Consider the following 18434-nt stretch of genomic DNA (forward strand, 5'->3'; position numbering starts at 1 on the left):
TGACAGAACAGGTAGCACCAGCATCCTGGTGTGGAAGTTTACACTTCTGAAGGAGTAGGTGACTCAGCAGGAAAGGGAGGCAGACCCCAAGACCATCTCATTGCAGAAGAAAAATGTGACTAACCAGTGCAGTGGTTCTCAAAGTGTGGTCCCTGCAACATTAGTGCTGCCTGAGATTATTTGGGATGCAATTTTTCACGCCCCATCCTAATACTATCCAGAGTCAGAAACGCTGGGCCTGGGGTCAGCATCTGATTTAAGACTCCAGGTGTTTCTGATGCATGCTAAAGTGTGAAAACCACTGACCTAGTAAGTCCATTTAAGTGGCCACAAGAGACTCCAGTATATCACTCCAAAGGTCTCTCAGCCTCAAGATCACCAAGACTGAAGACATCCAAGAGATTCCTATAAGTTTTACTATTCTTCCTCTTCCTAACATTCTGCTTCTTCAGAGTATTCCCAAGGGTCACACCGTTTTCCTTCTGGTGTTATTCTTTGGTAGTTTGCTTTTTCCATAGGGGATTTCTCTGGAGATGCATTATTGGGACATTAGAGCAGCTCTTAAGTTGCAGACACCAGGAAATGCAGTGAAAACCTGAGCTGAAATCCCAGGCTTCCTTCCATCTGAGTCAGAAGAGTGGGTCAGTCAGGGATGGGAACAGTTGTCACCTTGAGGAAATGCCAAGTGACCTCTAATACCTGCCACTATCTGTAGGAATGACCCAGATAATAAGAAAAGGCAGATCACGAATGTGCTGGTGAAATCAGAATAGAACATTCAAATGCAACTGCCACCTTGGCCCTGCTCAAAAAGGGCCTTGAATGTGCAGTGGGATCATTTCAAAATAGTCATCTGAGCCCACACCCTTTACCCCATTCCCTCCAAGTTCCTTCCTGAATAGACCAAAGAAATATAGAAATGGGGAAAATTTATATCAGTATTGGAGAACAGAGGTCCTCCAGAAATTCGGAGGAATTTCTGGGAGAAATAGTGCATTTGGGACAAGCGTGAAGAGAGGGCTGCCTAACTGGTTATACCACATGTGTGAAGGTGAGACTTGTGAGGAAAGGTGGATATCCTTGGCCCCGCCACAGAAATGTGGTGGAACCCAGAGATGTAGTTAACAACATCAGCTCCATTGCTGGGCCTTCCAATTTATTTCTGGTGAAGGCTGACTTTCCTGTCAATGACAGTTGGGACATTATGTAAGATCCTCTAGTAAACCTTCAATTGGAACCTTAGACCTCCTGATGCTGATGTCTTTTTAAGGAAATGGAGGAGCTTGTCCATTTGTAATCCAAATAAGGCCCAAAGCAGCTGTGACTGGATTTCAGCACAGGTGCACAGCTGCTGCACAAGGAAAGAAATGAGTCAGAAGCTCTCTCCATTTTTTTTTAAATGAAAGCCAGATATTATCTTCAGGGGCTGTCATCTTCCCCCTTCCCCACCTTGGACTCTGGTGGGTGAGTAATGGCAGTTCTGGGAACCAGCACCATTTGGATACCTGGACTATCACTTTTAAGAGGAGAGGAGCTAATATTTTAATATTCTTTGGGCATCACATTAGACACAGAATAAAGGACGCAAGAGATGTACTGGTTTTAGCCTCTTAATGTCCTAAAAGTTTTGTCATGGCAATTAAAAGAATCGGTCTGATTTACAGATTGGCAAGGGGGGACCCTCAAGTGTGGAAGACCTTAACGCAGACAGGGCTGTGACTGCCTAACCAACACCAGTCTCACTAAAAAAATTTTTGAAAATGAATTTATTATAGCAATAATGCAGTGATTACAAGCCATTCAGTATTTCCTAAACACTGTGATAACTCTTGAAGTCATTCCAACAGAGGACCCATGGAAGAATTCAAGCAGTATTAAAGGCTGCTTGTTATTTCCAGCCAGTATATCTCAAGAGACAATGGATCTTCATGGCCTTCACAAAAGGTATTCCAGACACTCAAACGCCAAGTCTACTCAAATAAGCTTCCCAGGCGGCTTTTCTGTACATCTCAGCTGCTTCCAGACGATTAGCAGATGTTATTATGCCCCGACCTACAATGATGATATCAGAACCTCGTTTGCCAATAACTTCTTGCGGGCTATTGTACTGTTGACCAAGATTATCCCCTGCAAAAACAGAAAAGTTACTGATTAACATAATATAAAACATCAGAAAACCTGTCACATAACTTTCCTGAAAAAGTATCTAACTAGCTTTACATAAAAATACGCTCCTGCTTTCCATGCCTTTCCATTAAGTGAGTTAAAGCAGGTGAAAACATCCCCTGAGTAGGCCAGAGACCTCCACAATGAAGACGAGCTAACCAATTCCTTTTCAATGTCTAATATAGAGCATTTATAGTTTAACAGTATCAGAAATCAAAGAAGTAATTCTCTTGTATTGCTAAGAAAGGTTCAATACCAAAGAGATAAGAATAAAAATTGGCCTTACAATTAAAGACAATTTTAGTACACATTTCAGAATCGCTGTGACACACTGTTTTATAACCTATGTTTTCTTCTAGGAGTTTTATGGTTTCAGGTCTTACATTCAACTCTTTATTCCATTTTGAGTTAATTTTTGTGTATAAGATAGTGATCCAGTTTTTCTTTTGCATGTGGATATACTGTTTTCCCAACACCACTTTATTGAAGAAACTGTCCGTTCCCCATTGTATATTCTAGGCTCCTTTGCTGTAAATTAATTGACCATATATGTGTGGGTTTACTTCTGAGGTCTATTCTGTTCCATTCATCTATAGGTCTGTTTTTAATATGCCAATGCCATACTGTTTTGATTACTACAGCTCTGCAATACAGTTTGAAATCAGGAAGTGTGATGCCTCCAGCTGTGTTTTCTTTCTCAAGATTAGTCTGGCTATTCAGGGTCTTTTGCACTTTTATACAAATTTTGAAACTTCTATTTTTAGGAAAAATGCCATTGGAATTTTGATAGGGATGGTACTGATTCCGTAGATTGCTTTGGGCAGTATGGGCGTTTTAATAATAGTCTTCAAATCCATGAGCACAGAACATCTTTCTATAGATTTGTGTCTTCCTCAGTTTCTTTCAACAGTGTCTTGTAGTTTTCAGTGGACAGGTCTTTTACTTCCTTGATTAAATTTATTCCTAAGGTTTTCATTTTTGATGCAACTGTAAATGAGACTGTTTTTCTTAATTTCCCTTTTGGATAGTTGAATAGTGTATAGAAATGCAACAGATTTTTGTATACTACAATTTTTACTGAATTAGCTTATTAACGTCAACAGTTTTTTTGGTGGAGTCTTTAAGACTTCTTGTATGTCATCTGCAAACAAGTGACAATTTTACTTCTTCATTTACAATTTGGAAGCCTTTTATTTCTTGACTAGTTGCCCTGGCTAGGACTTCCAATATTATGCTGAATAAAAGTGGTGAGAGGGGACATCCTTGTCTTGTTTCTGATCTTAGAGAAAAGCTTTCTGCTTTTCACCACTAAGTATAATGTTAGCTGTGGGACAGTCATTTACAGGCTTTATTATATTGAGGTATGTTCCCTCTACCCACTTTGTTGAGTCTTCATCATGAATGGATGTGAATTTTGTCCAATGTTTTTTTCTGCATCTATTGAGATGATCATATGATTTTTATTCTTCATTTTGTTAAAGTGGTGTTAACGTGTTTGATTTGTGGATGTTCCTCCATCCTTCCACCCCTAGAATAAATCTCATTAAATCATCATAGTGTATGATCCTTTTAATGTATTTTTGAATTCAGTTTGCTAATACTTTGTTGAGGATTTTTGCCTGGATGTTCGTCAGGATATTGAACTGTAATTTTCCTTCCCTGTGACGTCTTTGTCTGGTGTTGGTATCAGTAATGCTGGCCTTGTAAAATGAGTTTGTAGGCATTTCCTGTTCTATTTTTTGGAAGAGTTTGAGAAGGACTAGTATTACTCTTTCTCTGAATGTTTGTAAAAATTCACCACTGAAGCTGTCTGGTCCTGGATTTTTGTTAGGAGGTTTTTGATTACTGATTCAATCTCTACTAGTAAGTAATGTGTGTTCACAACTTCAATTGCTTTATGATTCAGTCTTGGGTGCTTGTATGTTTCTAGGAAGTTATCCATTTCTTCTAGGTTGTCAAATTTGTTGACATGTAATTGATAGTAGTTTCTTATGATCCTATTTCTGTGGTATCAGTTGGAACATCCCTTTCATTTCTGATTTTATTTGAATCCTTTTTTTATTGGTGAGTCTAGCTAAAGGTTTATCAATCTTTGTTTCTTTTCAAAAACCGGGTCTTAGTTTCATTGATCTTTTTAGTCTCATTTATTTCTGCTCTGATCTTTATTTCCTTCCATTATTACTGGACTTTGTTCTTTTTCTAGTTCCTTGAGGCAGAACTTTATCATTCTGAACTTTACTCTTAGAATTGTTTTTGCTGCATCCTGTAAATTTGGTATGTTGTATTTCTATTTTTTTCCCAAGAATTTCCTCTTTTGATTTCTTCTCTGACCCATAGGTTGTTCAGCAGCATGTTGTTTAATCTCCACATATTTGTGAATTTTCCAGTTTTCTTCTTATGATTTCTAGTTTCATACCATTGCGGTCAGAGAAGATACTTGATATGATCTCGATCCTCTTAAATATATTAAGACTTGTTTTGTGGCCTAAAATATGATCTGTCCTGGATACTGTTTCATGTGCATTTAAGAATGTGTATACTACTGCTTTTGGATGAAATGTTTTATATATCTATTAAATCCATCTGTTCTAACATGTCGGTTAAGTAAAGCCAATGTTTCCTTATTGATTTTCTAAGTAATCTATTGTGATGTAAGTGAAGTATTATGGCTTCTATTATTATTATATTTCTGTCTATTTCTCCCTTTAGGTCTGTTAATATTTGCTTTATATATGTAGGTCCTATGTAGGATGCATATTTATCAATGTTATAGCTTCTTCTTGGATTGACACCTTTATCATTGTGTAATGCTCTTCTCTGTCTCTTATTACAGTCTTTGTTTTAAAGTCTTTGTCTGAAATAAGTATAGATACCCTAGGTTTCTTTCGGTTTCCTTTGCATATAATATCTTTTTTCATCCCTTCACCTCAGTAGGTGTGTGTCTTTACATCTGAAGTGAGTTTCTTGTAAGGAGCATATATATGGGCCTTTTTTTTTAAATCCATTCAGCCACTTTGTCTTTTGACTGGAAGATGTACTCCATTTACATTTAATTAATTTTTGTTAGGGATGTACTTATTGCCATTTTGTTAATTGATTTCTGGCTGTTCTGGCTGTTTTGTTAATTGATTTCTGGCTGTTCTGTGGTTCCTCTCTGTTCTTTCATCTTTGTGGTTTGATGATATTCTTTAGTTGTATGCTTAGATTCTTTTATCTTTAGTGTACCCACTATAGGATTCATAAGATTTTGATTTGTTACCATAAGACTTACATATAACAATTTATATCTGTAACAGTCTATTTTAAGTTGATAACAACTTGTTTGTTTGTATTCTAAAGCTCTACATTCTTATTCCCCCCAGGTTTTTTTGGTCACATTTTACAGCTTTTCTATATCCCTTAACTTACTGTAAATCATTTTTACTACTTTTGTCTTTTAACTTTCAAACTAGCTTTATAAGTGATTAATCCACTACTTTTACTATATATTTACCTTTCCAGTGCCCTTTCTCTTCAGCTTAAAGAAGTCCCTTTAACACTTCCTGTTAGGCCACTTTAGTGATAATGAACTCTAGCTTTTGCTGATCTGGAAAACTCTCTCTCTTTAAATTCTGAATGATTTTGATGGGTAGAGTTCTTTGTTGGAAGTTTTTTTTTTCTTTCAGCACTTTGAATGTGTCATGCTGCTATCTTCTGGCCTGAAAAGTTTCTGCTTAAAAATCTGATCAGTCTTATTGGAATTCCCTTGTATATAACAAGTTGTTCTTCTCTTGCTTTTAACATTCTGTGTCTTTAACCTTTGACACTCTTAATTACAATGTGCCTCGGTGTGGCCTCTCTGCAATTCCTGTGTCTGCGTGTCCATTTCCTTTCCCAGGTCAGGCACACTTTCCAGCATTATTTCTTCAAGTAATTTTTCTGTCCCTTTCTTGTTCCTTTCTTCTTGTGGTACACCTACAATGTGAATGTCAATGTGCTTGATGTCCCTATAAGTCCTTTAAGCTATCTCCACTTTTTTTCATTCTTTTTCTTTTTGCTGCTCTGATGGGTGAGTTCACTGCCTTGTCTTTGAATTCACTGATACTTTGTTCTGTTTTCTTCTGGATCTTTTTTCATCTAGTCCGCTGTTGAACCCCTCTTATGGATTTCTCAGTTCAGTACTGTAGTCCTCTGCTCTGTGACTTCTAATTTATACTTTCTTATGTTTTCTACCTTGAAGTTCTCACAGTTATCATCCATTCTTCTGAGTTTGGTGAACATCTTTATAACCATTACTTTGAACACTACCAGGTAAATTATTTATCTCCATTTCATTAAAGGTTTTTTTTCCAAGTTTTTCTTTCGCTTGGAATATAGATCCCTGTGTTTTCATTTTGGTTGACTATGTTTGGAATATAGATCCCTGTGTTTTCATTTTGGTTGACTATGTTGGTTTTAATGCATTAAATGAAATAACCACCTCTCCCAGTCTTGAAGGAGTGGCCTTGTATAGCAGATGAACCTGTGTTCAATCCTGCCCTAGCTCTTGTCTCTCAAACCTTTGACTGTCCAAGCAGTCTATTACAGTTTTAATAGCTCCCAGTAGTTGAGGGTGTGCTAACACCTGTCAGTGATCCAAAAAGATCTAGTCAGCACCTAGATTCAGAATAATTGGAAGCCATATCCTTAGGCAGCAGCTTTTAAAGAATGCAAATATATACAATCCTATGGGACCACAAGCGTAAACCCTGATGGCCACCAGAGCCAGGTTATCTGAAGGTATCACCTGAGCAGCAATCACAAAAATCTGGGCTCCAGGCTGCACCAGCAAACTGTAGCGTGGCAGAGGGAGAGCACAAAGATGGTGTCCACCAGCTTATGCTCCCTGAGAACAGCTCTGTAGGCCCCATGTGTGTGCCACACCTAAAGCCTGCCCTTCAGGCTGAAACTCTAGGACAAGTAAATAGGCCTCTTACAAAAAGACTGAGGGAATGTTTCAGTATGCTGTCTGCACAGTGTCCTGGGGAAGGTAGCCTGCTAAGAATTGTCTCTCCAATTGTTACAGTCATGTGGGACCCAGGAACACAAGTCTCCCACTCCCATCCAACCCCCTACCCCCGGCCATTACAGCCAGGGAATGAAAGAGTGTCTCCTGGGCAGTAGCTGCAAAAACTACAGAACCAGATACATGTAAGAGCTCCCCTCTGGGAGATACTAGAGCTCTGGAATACAGTAGAGGGAGAGCAGGGAGATAACACCTGTCCTCTGAACAGTCTCTGGAAAGGATTAAAGTCAGCCCTTAGATGTGTGTTTAATTAGAAGCCTGCCCCGCAGTCTGCAGCTATATGATGATTAACAAATACACCTGTCTTTCACAGGAAGACTGAGCTCCTAAGTCTGTTGCTTTTTGCTATCTCTTAGGGGTAATAGCTGTTTAAGAACATTTTCTCTGTTGGTTACAGTCCAGTGGGACCTGTAAGCTCTGCAGACCACTAGAACAAGGCCATGTAGAGGTGTCCGTCAGCAGCAGCTGCAAAAATCAAGGCGCCAAAGGTATAAGCTCCTTGCTGGGAGATACAGGTGATCTGGAGTGAGGCAGAATGCAAAGATTGTGTCCACTAGCCATTATTCCCTGAGAGTACTTCTGTAGGCTACTAGATGTGTGTCAAATCAGAAACCTGCTCCTCAGGCCAAAGCTCCTGGACAAGCAAACAGACCTCTTTCACAGAAAGACTGAAGGCTGTTTCAGTATGCTGTCGGTGCAGTGCCCTGGGGGTGGTCGCCTACTAAGAATCGCCTCTGCAATTGTTACAGTCCCATTGGGATTCCAGGAACACAAGTTCCCCTAGCCTCTAGAGGCAAACGATCAAGGGATGTCCCCTGGGCAACAGCTGCAAGAATCAGGGCACGAGGCACGTGTAAAAACTCCCAAGAGATACTGATGCTCTGGAGTGCAGCAGCAAGAGAGTGCAAAAACGGCGCCCAGTGGGAAACAAAAAGCAAAAGAGATGGGTCTCACTGGCTAGAGCAAGGCAGAGGAAGAGCACAAAGACAGTGCTCACTAGCCTCTGTCCCTGGAGAGTATTACAGCAAGCTCCTGGATATGTGTTAAGTTAGATGCCTTCCCGTCAGGCCAACACTGTAATACTATCAAATGAGCTTTCTACTTAATGTGGGTACCAGCGGGTGGGTCTGAGCGTACAAGCTCTTCAAGGGCTGTTTTCAGCTCACTACATACAGTCTTATGGACACAAGCCCCATTAGTGTTCAAAGCTGGATGTTTTGGGGACTCATCTCTCAGGTTTAAGTCTTAAAAGTTGGAGTGTCTGATGTGCAGTTCAAACCCTTCACTCCTCAGGGAGAAGCTCTGAGTTTTGAGTTCCCTCCTAACTGTGGGTTACCATGCCAAGGATGGGGTTTATATTAAGACTCTGCTCCAGCCTCTCCTACCCACTTTGATGCGGTTTTCTTATTTACCTGATATGTAGTCCTCCCTTAGCTAGCTTATTTTTTTCCCTCAGAGGAAACTGTTCCATATGTAGTTGTAGACTTGGTGTATCCATGGAAGAGGTAAGTTCAGGACTTCCTACATTGCCACCTTGAACCAAAACCCTGCTTTTTCCTTTTTTAAATTCTATTGTTCCAGAAGCCTCCTGTTAAATGGCTATTTTTCAAATCCAAGATGCTTTAAATATCCCCAAAAGCCTAGATCCTAATTGTACTATCTAATCAAATAATTGTGGGGGCTTACAATGCACATTAACAGTTGACGAGCATAGAGTGCTTACTCTGTGTCAAAACATTGTATTAAGTGCTTTAAGTACATTATCTCATTTAAGCCTTTCAACAACCCTAAGAGGTCAACACTATTATCATCATTTTACCAAGAAAATGAGATGGAAAGAAGTGATCTGTCCAAAGATACATGGTTACTAAACAGAAGGGCCAGAAATCCAAATCTGACTCAAAATGTTTACAGCTCAAGAGGTAGATGGAACTTACACAAGAATGACTAGTATAAAAATCTACTTTTAATATTTTTAAAGGTAACTTTTGAAATTTTCAATGTAAAAACAGAACATCAGAATGTCGACCTGACAGATTCCTCTGAAGGGTGATAAGCACGGTTGTTTTCATTTTAGATAGTTTTGCTGAGAACCCTACTATTCAGAGTTTTAATCTCCGACTTCTTAAGCCTAATCCATAAAGAAGGAAAGAGATGGAGAGTGCGACAGAATCAACTCCCATACCTAGGATGAGCAACCTTTCTTGCACAATAGCCAATTCTGGAAGAATAAAAATTTTTCAGGTCATCATTTCTTCCCCATTCAAAAACAAAGCTTTACTGAGTCCCACGGGACATTTAAATACATCTATTTTTATAACCTAGATTATTCCTCTACTGATTAGAGACTATCGATGAGAAAATTTGCAGCGTTTTAGCCACTACAACTCTACTTCTCAGACTGCTGAGTTACATGTTCAAGTCAGCTTGAGAGACAAGACAACTGGAGAGTCACAATAGATAGCTCATCAAAGGCTCTGCAAAGTCCTCTAACAAAGAAACAAATGTTTAATTTTGTTTAGCCCAGCACATTCTTCTTTGAGCATAGAACATCATCTTTTTTTGGCAGCATATTCAGAACATCAGTTGGGAAATAATTAAAATATCTGGGCACATTTCAATGAAAAGTAGCTTTCTAAATTTTCATCCTAAAATTAGACTGCAAGCTATTTTGCATATCTAGGTCAGTATCACCAGGCAAAAGGGCTCATTCATTACTGTTCTAGACAAACAAACTTTCTCTTTAGCAACTTTATAATAACACACAAAACGTCATTTTGCCTCTGCTGACTTAGGTAAAGAGGCAGTTTGGAAGACCAACAAATAGATTTACCTCCTGCTTCCAACTGAACTCCTGGAGTCAAGTGAAGAAATTCTGGTTTCATGCTTACTCGGGAGCCAGAAATAAAACCAATCACAAATTCAGAATGCTCCTCAGCCATTCTAACCTAAACAGAATGCAACAGGACAGACCAGAAGAAAGCGGTTAATCATACAGAATAATAGTTCTACAAATAAAAAATTGGCTCTATTAACTAGTAATAAACTTTGCTATTTTACAGATGTCTTTTCTCATTTCATATTAAACTCATATGTAAAACAGGTAATCTTAGATATAGATCTACGTACTTGCTCCATTACCCCATGTCTCCCCTTCTCCCAATTAACTATACCCTAAACATTAAAAATCTTACGTGTTTCTAAAATTTAGAGGCTGCATAATTATTTATTTGTAATAATGCTTGGGGACCCACCTACTTCCAAAAAGAATATGAGGGGAGCACTCTAGAATACATTTCTAATGGTATGGAACCATATTAAAGACTTACTGCCTACCTACACAGGGTATTCCATATCCAAAGACAGCCACCATATAAAAAACAGATGTTGTCAAGAGCTAAAGGAATCTCATTTCTACCGCTTTCCCTCTTCTCTGACATTTGCTAACAACTGGTCTCCAGTTTCTATACCATTACCTCACATTCATAGACGTTTCTCTAAAAGGTCTGACTTTCTAATTTGGCTCTTCCCTGAGGCTCATACTGTTCTATGGCACCAGTACGATTATCTACTAGTGATGTCCTGTCCTTGAGCCAGACCCAGACTTCCTGAATGCCAAATATTAGCACTGACTCATAGACCCCCTGCTATGAGAGCTGGGAAATCACAGACATTTATGGACAGTTCAGGGGTGGGTTAAAACCCGGCCCTAGGGCCATGTGAGTTCTTCACAGTTCCATAGACAGTCTTTGAAATCACATGAAAAAATAAATTCCTATGTAAGAATTAAAATGTTATTAAAATAATTCCTATTACTTCTAAAAAGTAATAGTCTTTATAATACCTGTAAAGGTGATCTATCTCTAGGTGACTATCCCTAGGAAACTTAACCAGAGGAAAATGTGAAGAACTTTTTAACTAGATAATCATCCACTGCTCATTTTATTCTGATATATATGGGTGGGGGTTGAGTATTAATGTGTGTGGTATAATAAGAGTTTTTAATAATGGGGGGAGTTACTGGTGGAAACCATGTGTCTGGACTCTAAGAGCTTTCCCAAATAATATCAATATCAAAGATTAAAAAAGGTAAAGCCATTTCATGTGGGCCACTGTCATGAGAATGCATCCCTATGAGACTTGGGAGAGTCTGAGAAACTACACGTCTGGGTAGAATCTTTCATTTTCAACTCACGGTGAGATGAAAAAAAAAAACACCAACTCTCTTAAAGGTCAGGCAAGCATACAGGCAGATGTTTATTTGACCAAGAGTCTGTGTTTCAGTGTTTCTCTCTTGGGAGTACAATTCAAATCTCTTAAGTGTCCCCTGAAAGATATCAGAGAATACTAGCCAACTAGTATTAATATATTGTCACACTGACAACAGCTGATTTTTTCTTTTAGCAGGTTTCAAGACCCCAAATTAAGATATTTTCTTCTCTTGTAACAGCCTGGCCTTCTCTCACCCTGTCCCTCTGTCCCTCTGTCACTTACCGCTGCTTTAGTATAGTTCCCAGTGGCCAGGGAGCCAGTGGAACTCATCTCTGCAATGAGCAGGCACCCCCGCTGCAAAGGCAGGCCTACTTCTTGCAGGCCTTTCACAACTCCTGAGCCCGGCACTACATGAGCATTTACTAGATCTGCCCAGGAAGCTATTTTAAAGATGCCACCTAAGAAGAAGGGGGATAAAAGATGTTTGTCAAACTTCAAACAAAAACCTTTAACTTTTTGCCTAACCAACAAACTACAATATGAAATAATCTAGTAACATGTTAATAAAATAGTGAAACATTTCAAGAATTTTAGTGATTATCAGTGGACCTATGGTTCCAACTGTGAAAATTTTCTGTCCACCTTGTAGCTAGCTTAGAGATCACAATTAAAAAAAAAAAAAAAAAAAAACCAACTTGCAAGTTCTGTACTTAGTTTACCAGTAACACTAAGACTTTTTCCTTGCAGGCTGAAGCTTGTGACCACTAATAAAATGTATGCAATTAGAAATGGACTCCACTGAAGATAGGTGTTTATAGAGGTCAAAGATATCGACGTTCTAAAATTCCTCTGAAGATGACAAATTTTCATTCTGTAGGGATCTCTCAGCAACTTTATCATCTCTCAAATCTTCTACTTATTATTAGGTTTCTTTAGCTCTTCAAATTTGAATAGGCAATTGTATTCATTTTAAAAGATGACAGCAATAACCCTGATTTTTTAAAAACTTACATGCAAACCTGTAGAAAGTTTATCTTTTAGCCAACAAACTAAACTAAGCAATGTGATGAGAGTAGAACACCTTAAGCACATGAAAAAAGTCACAGACAACACCTTAAGCACATGAAAAAAGTCACAGACAACTCTATCCTAAAGAACTAGCTTAAGAATATGCATACATTACTTAAAAAATTAAGTTTTCTCAAAAGATGCCTAGAAGTCTTAATAATATGATAAAATATAAGACTAAGTGAAAAACCACATTAAATAGGTACAATGGGACAGAAATTTACATAGAAAAATGGGCAGAGCATTAACCAATTTTTTCAACATATGCGCTACTTTGAGTTTCTATTTAACAACAAAAAAATTAAGTTGTATATTAAATTCTTTTCCACTAAAAATAAATCTTACTTTATACTTTTGCATTATTTCCCATATCTGCAATTTTTATTCAAATATCAAAACTCGCTGTGTGCTGCCAACATCTGTCATTTTTGCCTGCCTAGAACCTATGTCCCCTTCTCTGGCATGAGCACCCTTGGTTTCTTTAAAGGGAACTACCCGTGACCAGATCTTGGTTCAAGAAGTTTACACAGCGTTAGCAACCTCACATCGCCAGGTGCGGGGCATATTACCCAGGGGCGCTAATAAAGGTTTTAGCTATTCTATACCTAAATAAAGGTATTCTATACCCCAGTGACTGATTTGGCGTAGGCATGAAGAGTGTGCCTACCTGAGAAAGAAGTCAAGAAAGAAGAAAGCAGAGATGAGACATGAAGAGAAAGCAAGTCCAGAAGACATCGATCCAACCACGCTTGACAGCCTGTTCTATGGCTGGATTTTCAGAGATGTGAGTCAATACATTTCCTTTTTTTTCCTTCAGCCAGTTTAAACTGGATTTCTGATTCTTGCAGATTCCTGAATGATACTTACCTTCATACTGCTTTTTTACTGTGTTTCCTATATCTGCAAATTTCCGGTCTTCAAATATTAAGAACTCATGGCGTTTTGCCAGAGTTGTTAATTCCTTTATCACATCCAGAGTAAAATCATTCAAAATATCCACATGAGTCTTGAGCATGCAGATGCTGGGTCCTAAAGAATCTGCTAGCTGCAACAACTCTCTGGACTCTGAGATATCAGCAGACAGACACAGATTGGTCTCCTTCTTTTGCATAAGCCTGAGAAGCTTCGCTGCAACTGGGTGAATCCTGGGCAGGTCTGCACGAGCGTCAAAGCTGAGTTCTTTGGGTGCTTTCTTTACAGAAGGGAGAGAACCATTATGATCAGCAGCTACGAAAACGTTCTCCTGAATAAATCTCTTCACTCTCTCAACCATCTCGCCATCAATTTTTTTCTGTTGCTCAAGAATCTCCAGGATTTTGGACAATGTACACACTGAGTGGAGACGAATCCCATGTGCCTGCAAATTGTCCTTGCCCCCTTGCTCTCTGTCCAGCAGCACTATGGCATCAGTGACCTTTAAGCCCTCCTTCTGAAGAACCTCAACAGTTTCCAAAACACTAGATCCAGTAGTAACGACATCTTCAATGACCAAACAGGTTTCTCCTGGATTAATAGCCCCTTCTACAAGACGCTTAGTACCTGGAAAAGAAAAAATTATATTGATTCCAATTTGAAATTTTATATATCAGTCAACTCAAGATTTATCTTGCAATATAAATTTGGCATGTATTTATGAAGAGATGGATGATCTAAATCTTATTTTCTGATAATCTCCTTTGGAACTACTTTATTTCTGATGAATCTTCAATGTGCCCTGATTACCGGTTTGTTCAATGTCTGTATCTCCAAATTGTCAAAATTACATATACAGAATATTTATAGTAAAACTAGCAAATTATTTTGCTGTGTAAATAAACACCATTTTACATGTTTATGATCAAAATTTCAAATATGAGGTTTCTTAAAGCAAGATCTAGATCAAGGAAAGTGATAAAACACAGAATACCCAATATCCTAATGAATGTTCTTTTTTCTGTTAATAAACCAGTTCATACTCAAGATCAGCCAAAAAATTGGCCTTTGCAGATATAAATTCAGGAGGGAAATACTCAGCAACCATTTAGACCAATCACTACAACTTTATGAACTATATAATGCAAGGCACCCCCACTATAGACTATTTTCAGATAATCTGTAGAATATAAATAATTCAGGAGGAAGACTTCATAGATTTATTTTATTAGAGACTCATTTTTATATTTTTCACTACCAAATTTGTTTTATTTTGAAAGAGAAATAAAATTGGTGGCATTTTGCCCACTTTTTGAGCTTTATCACAGGTACCGCCTTTGCCTTTTCCCATTTCTTTTCTCTTAACTCCTTTCTTCCCTTTGAAGAATTGGCAAGTTTAACTGAATTAGCTTAAACAAGAACACAAGACTGTGAGTACTTACAGATATATTTTAAAAATAATGATATTCTAAGATATTTTTGAAGACATATAATAAGGAAATAGAAATAATAGTTTCCTTAGGGGCAAAAATTCATATAGTTAAACACTGCCTTCAAACAGCAACAGTATTTTTACTATTTTTTATAATGGACAATTTCAAACAAATAAAACTAGATAAAATATAAAAAACAAACACAGCACCTCACCACTCAACAACTAATGGTCAATAACTCTTGTTTCAGCTGTATCTCCACTCCCTCACTCCCCCTATAATTTTTCGAAGCAAAGCCTAGAAATCATGTTTCATCATGAAAATTTCTAGAATGCACCTATAAAAGGACTCTTTAAAAAAAAAAAAAAAACTATACCAGAAATACTATGACTTCAACATAAAACAAACAAAAAACCCTATTACCTCCTTAATATCAAATATGAAGTCAATTCCAATATTTTTAGGTTGATTTGGTTTTAAAGCAAGCCCACATGTTTAAAACACCCACCTGATGACCTATTGCCACGGACCCATGAAAAAAATATATTCATTAAGAATTTCAAACTATGGGCAGTGAACACACAATGCAATGTATATATATATGCCTTACTGTTGAATTGTACACCTGAAACTTACTGGATTTCGTTAACCAATGTAACTATAATGAAAAAAAAGTTCTTTTATGCCACCAAAAAAAATATTTTCATATGGCATTTATATTGTTTTATAAGAGTAATTTTATTCATGCATTTCTCTTCATGTGATTTAAATATAAATATATTGGGAAAGTTATGTGTTCTTAGAATATTCTGCTGATGCAGGAAGGGCTGGTAAAAATGCTGGGTCTCATAGATATGGTGCAAAAAAAGCTCTTTTTTTCACTGTCTAATAAAAACAGTATTTCACCCCAGACACTAAAGGAAAGGAAGGTGATTTATAGCAATAGTTAACAAATTCTATAAGCCATAACAACTTAAAAGACCTATGAGGAACATTCAACGTGACTCTGGTAAAACATCAGCACCTAGGAAAAAAAATTTTAGCAGTATCAAATTACATATCAACTTAATCTTTATACTACTTTTATTTTTACCATAATCCTTTCTTTCTTTTCTTCTAATAAGCATTGGAATTTGGTTGGTTGAACAGATAACTGTAGCCAATGGTAAAGCTGTGTAAGGTACTCCACACACAGTGTCAAAATTGATCCCTGCATTTTGGGCAGTTTGGAATAAAATTTCTGCAACCTGTAAAAAAAAAAAAAAACACACAAACTATTATAAATAGTGTATAAATAATGTAACATAACATTACTAAATAGTGTATAAATAATGTAACATAACAATACTATAACCCAGTAGGAAATAGTCTCAAACCTGATCAGAAAAATAACAAATTCCTTTGTTTAATTACCCTCTGCATAAATTCCAATTTACAAATATAAAAACACAACAATGAACCTATTTGTCTAGACTCAGGGTCTGCTATGACGTTGATCCCAAAGACTACGGATGGCCCTGAGGCGTCCCAGTTTTCCTCAGTTCATCCATTATGTTTTCAGTATTTAAGCCTATCACCTAGTTATACTTCCTGCCTGAAAGAAGTCTTCAGTTAAGTTTCACAAGAGAAATTAAGAAAACAATCCCATTTCCAACTGCATTGAAAGAATAAAATATCTAGGAACAAATTTAACCAAGGAGGTCAAAGACCTGCACACTGAAAACTATAGAAGACAAAGAAAGGAACTGAAGACATAAAGAAATGTAAAGATGTACCATACTAATAATTTGGAAGAATTAATATTGTTAAAATGTCCATACTACCAAAGCAATCTACAGAGTCAATGCTATTCCTGTCAAAATTCCAGTGGCGAGGGTGGCGAAGTAAGTAAAACCTGAACTCACCTCCTTCCCATGAACACGTCAAAATTACAACAGAATTATAGAACAACCATCACTGAGAACAACTTGAAGACTAGCTGAATAGAATTCCTAAAACTAAAGATATAAAGAAGCCACATAGAGATAGGTAGGAGAGACAGAGATGCAGATCTGGCCAGTGCCACATGCATGGTATAGCGATTAATACACAAGAAGGACAGCTAGGCTCTGGAGGTTCCCCCTGAGGAATGAGGGGTCAGAGCTCCACACCTGGCTTCCTGTTCTGGGAAGAAGAGTCTCAATAATTCCTGGCTTTGAAAACCAGCGGGGACAACGTCCCAAAGATATAAAGGGCTACAGGAGACTGAGACACTGCTCATAAAGGGCTCAAGTACAAACAAACTTGTTCCAAGCCCCAGCATAGAGGTAGCAGCTTGAGAAGGGCCTGGGTCATATGGAGGATGAATTACACTGACCAACTTTAGGGCAAATGCTGGAGGAGCAGGGATCAGGAGAATACTCTTAGGAGATGGAAATACTAGCAGACACCACTGTTTCTTTGTTGAGCTCTCCTCTCATCCAGCCAACCTGGCATGGGCAGGTGCAAAAACTTCTGCTCTCCATTAATTTGGTCAACACTGATCCTCCTGCCCTGGTCTTTCCCTGAGACACCACCTCACTCAACCTGCTCACTCAGTTGGAGCCTCTTTCAGAGCAGCCTGACTAGGCTTATGTTGTAGACTCTTCCAAAGGTCCGCAACCCTCACACAAGCTGTGGCTGGCCTCAGCTCATGCTACAGACTCTCCCAAAGGTCCACAAACCCCACATGTGTGGCAGCCGGCCTGAGCTTGCATTGTAACTCCCACCAAATGGTCTCAAGCCTGGTACAAATGGCAGTCAGCCTTGACTCACACCTTTGCCTCTCTCAAGTGCCTCAAAGCCCAGCACAAGCAGCTGCTGAACTATGACCACACCAGAGCCCATCCTCAGAGGTTCCAGACCACACCAGAGCCACATCCAAGAAGCTTCACAAACACACAGATGTGTATGCAGCCTTGTCTGGCATAAGAGCCTCACTAAAGTGATTCCTACTCCCTGGGCTCAGCCCCCACAAAACAGTTTGTCCCCTGTAGTCAAGGTTGGCCTTCACAGCCAGTCAGCTTGAGGGTCAACCCACCCACTGATATGCCGGCAACAATCAAGGCTCAACTACAACAGGAGGGTACACACAACCCACACAGAAAACACTCCTGGAGCACCTGGCTCAGTTGACCAGAAGGACTGTGCCACTATCCTCACCGGACTCCTTCTACATAAGGCCAGGAAACATAGCAAATCAACCTAATATATATACAAACAAACAGAGAGTTAGCCAAAATGAGACAAAAAAACATGTCTCAAGTGAAAGAATAAAAACTCCATTTAAAAAACTAAAGAAAATGAAGATAAGCAATCTACCAGATAAAAAGCTCAAAGCATTGGTAATAAAGATGTTCAATGAACTCAGGAGAAGAACAGATTAATTTGGTGAGAACCCCAACAAAGAGATATAAAATACAAAAAAGAACCAATCAAAAATGAAGAACGCAATAATTGAAATGAAAAAAATATACTAGAGAGAATCAAGCAGATTAAATGAAGCAAAAGACCACATCAACGATCTGGAAGACAAGGTAGTGGAAAATACCCAATCAAAACAGCAAAAAGAAAAAAAAAAA

The 18434-nt window shown here is 38.3% G+C and overlaps 1 protein-coding gene across 1 annotated transcript in view; it reads right to left on the minus strand.

Moving 5' to 3' along the window:
* Positions 1 to 1749: 1749 nt before the first annotated feature.
* The window catches only part of UMPS (uridine monophosphate synthetase), a 21782-nt gene continuing 5097 nt past the window's right edge, over positions 1750 to 18434 (minus strand). Inside the window, exons 2-6 of the mRNA XM_011368410.2 lie at positions 15929 to 16082; positions 13358 to 14029; positions 11705 to 11880; positions 10044 to 10158; positions 1750 to 2127 (exon numbers count right to left, since the gene is read on the minus strand). Coding sequence (XP_011366712.1) covers positions 1958 to 2127; positions 10044 to 10158; positions 11705 to 11880; positions 13358 to 14029; positions 15929 to 16082 — 1287 coding nt within the window. The 3' untranslated portion in view covers positions 1750 to 1957. The remainder of the gene's footprint in view (positions 2128 to 10043; positions 10159 to 11704; positions 11881 to 13357; positions 14030 to 15928; positions 16083 to 18434) is intronic.

Source organism: Pteropus vampyrus, unplaced genomic scaffold (assembly GCF_000151845.1).
Source record: "Pteropus vampyrus isolate Shadow unplaced genomic scaffold, Pvam_2.0 Scaffold1, whole genome shotgun sequence".
Classification (NCBI taxonomy): domain Eukaryota; kingdom Metazoa; phylum Chordata; class Mammalia; order Chiroptera; family Pteropodidae; genus Pteropus; species Pteropus vampyrus.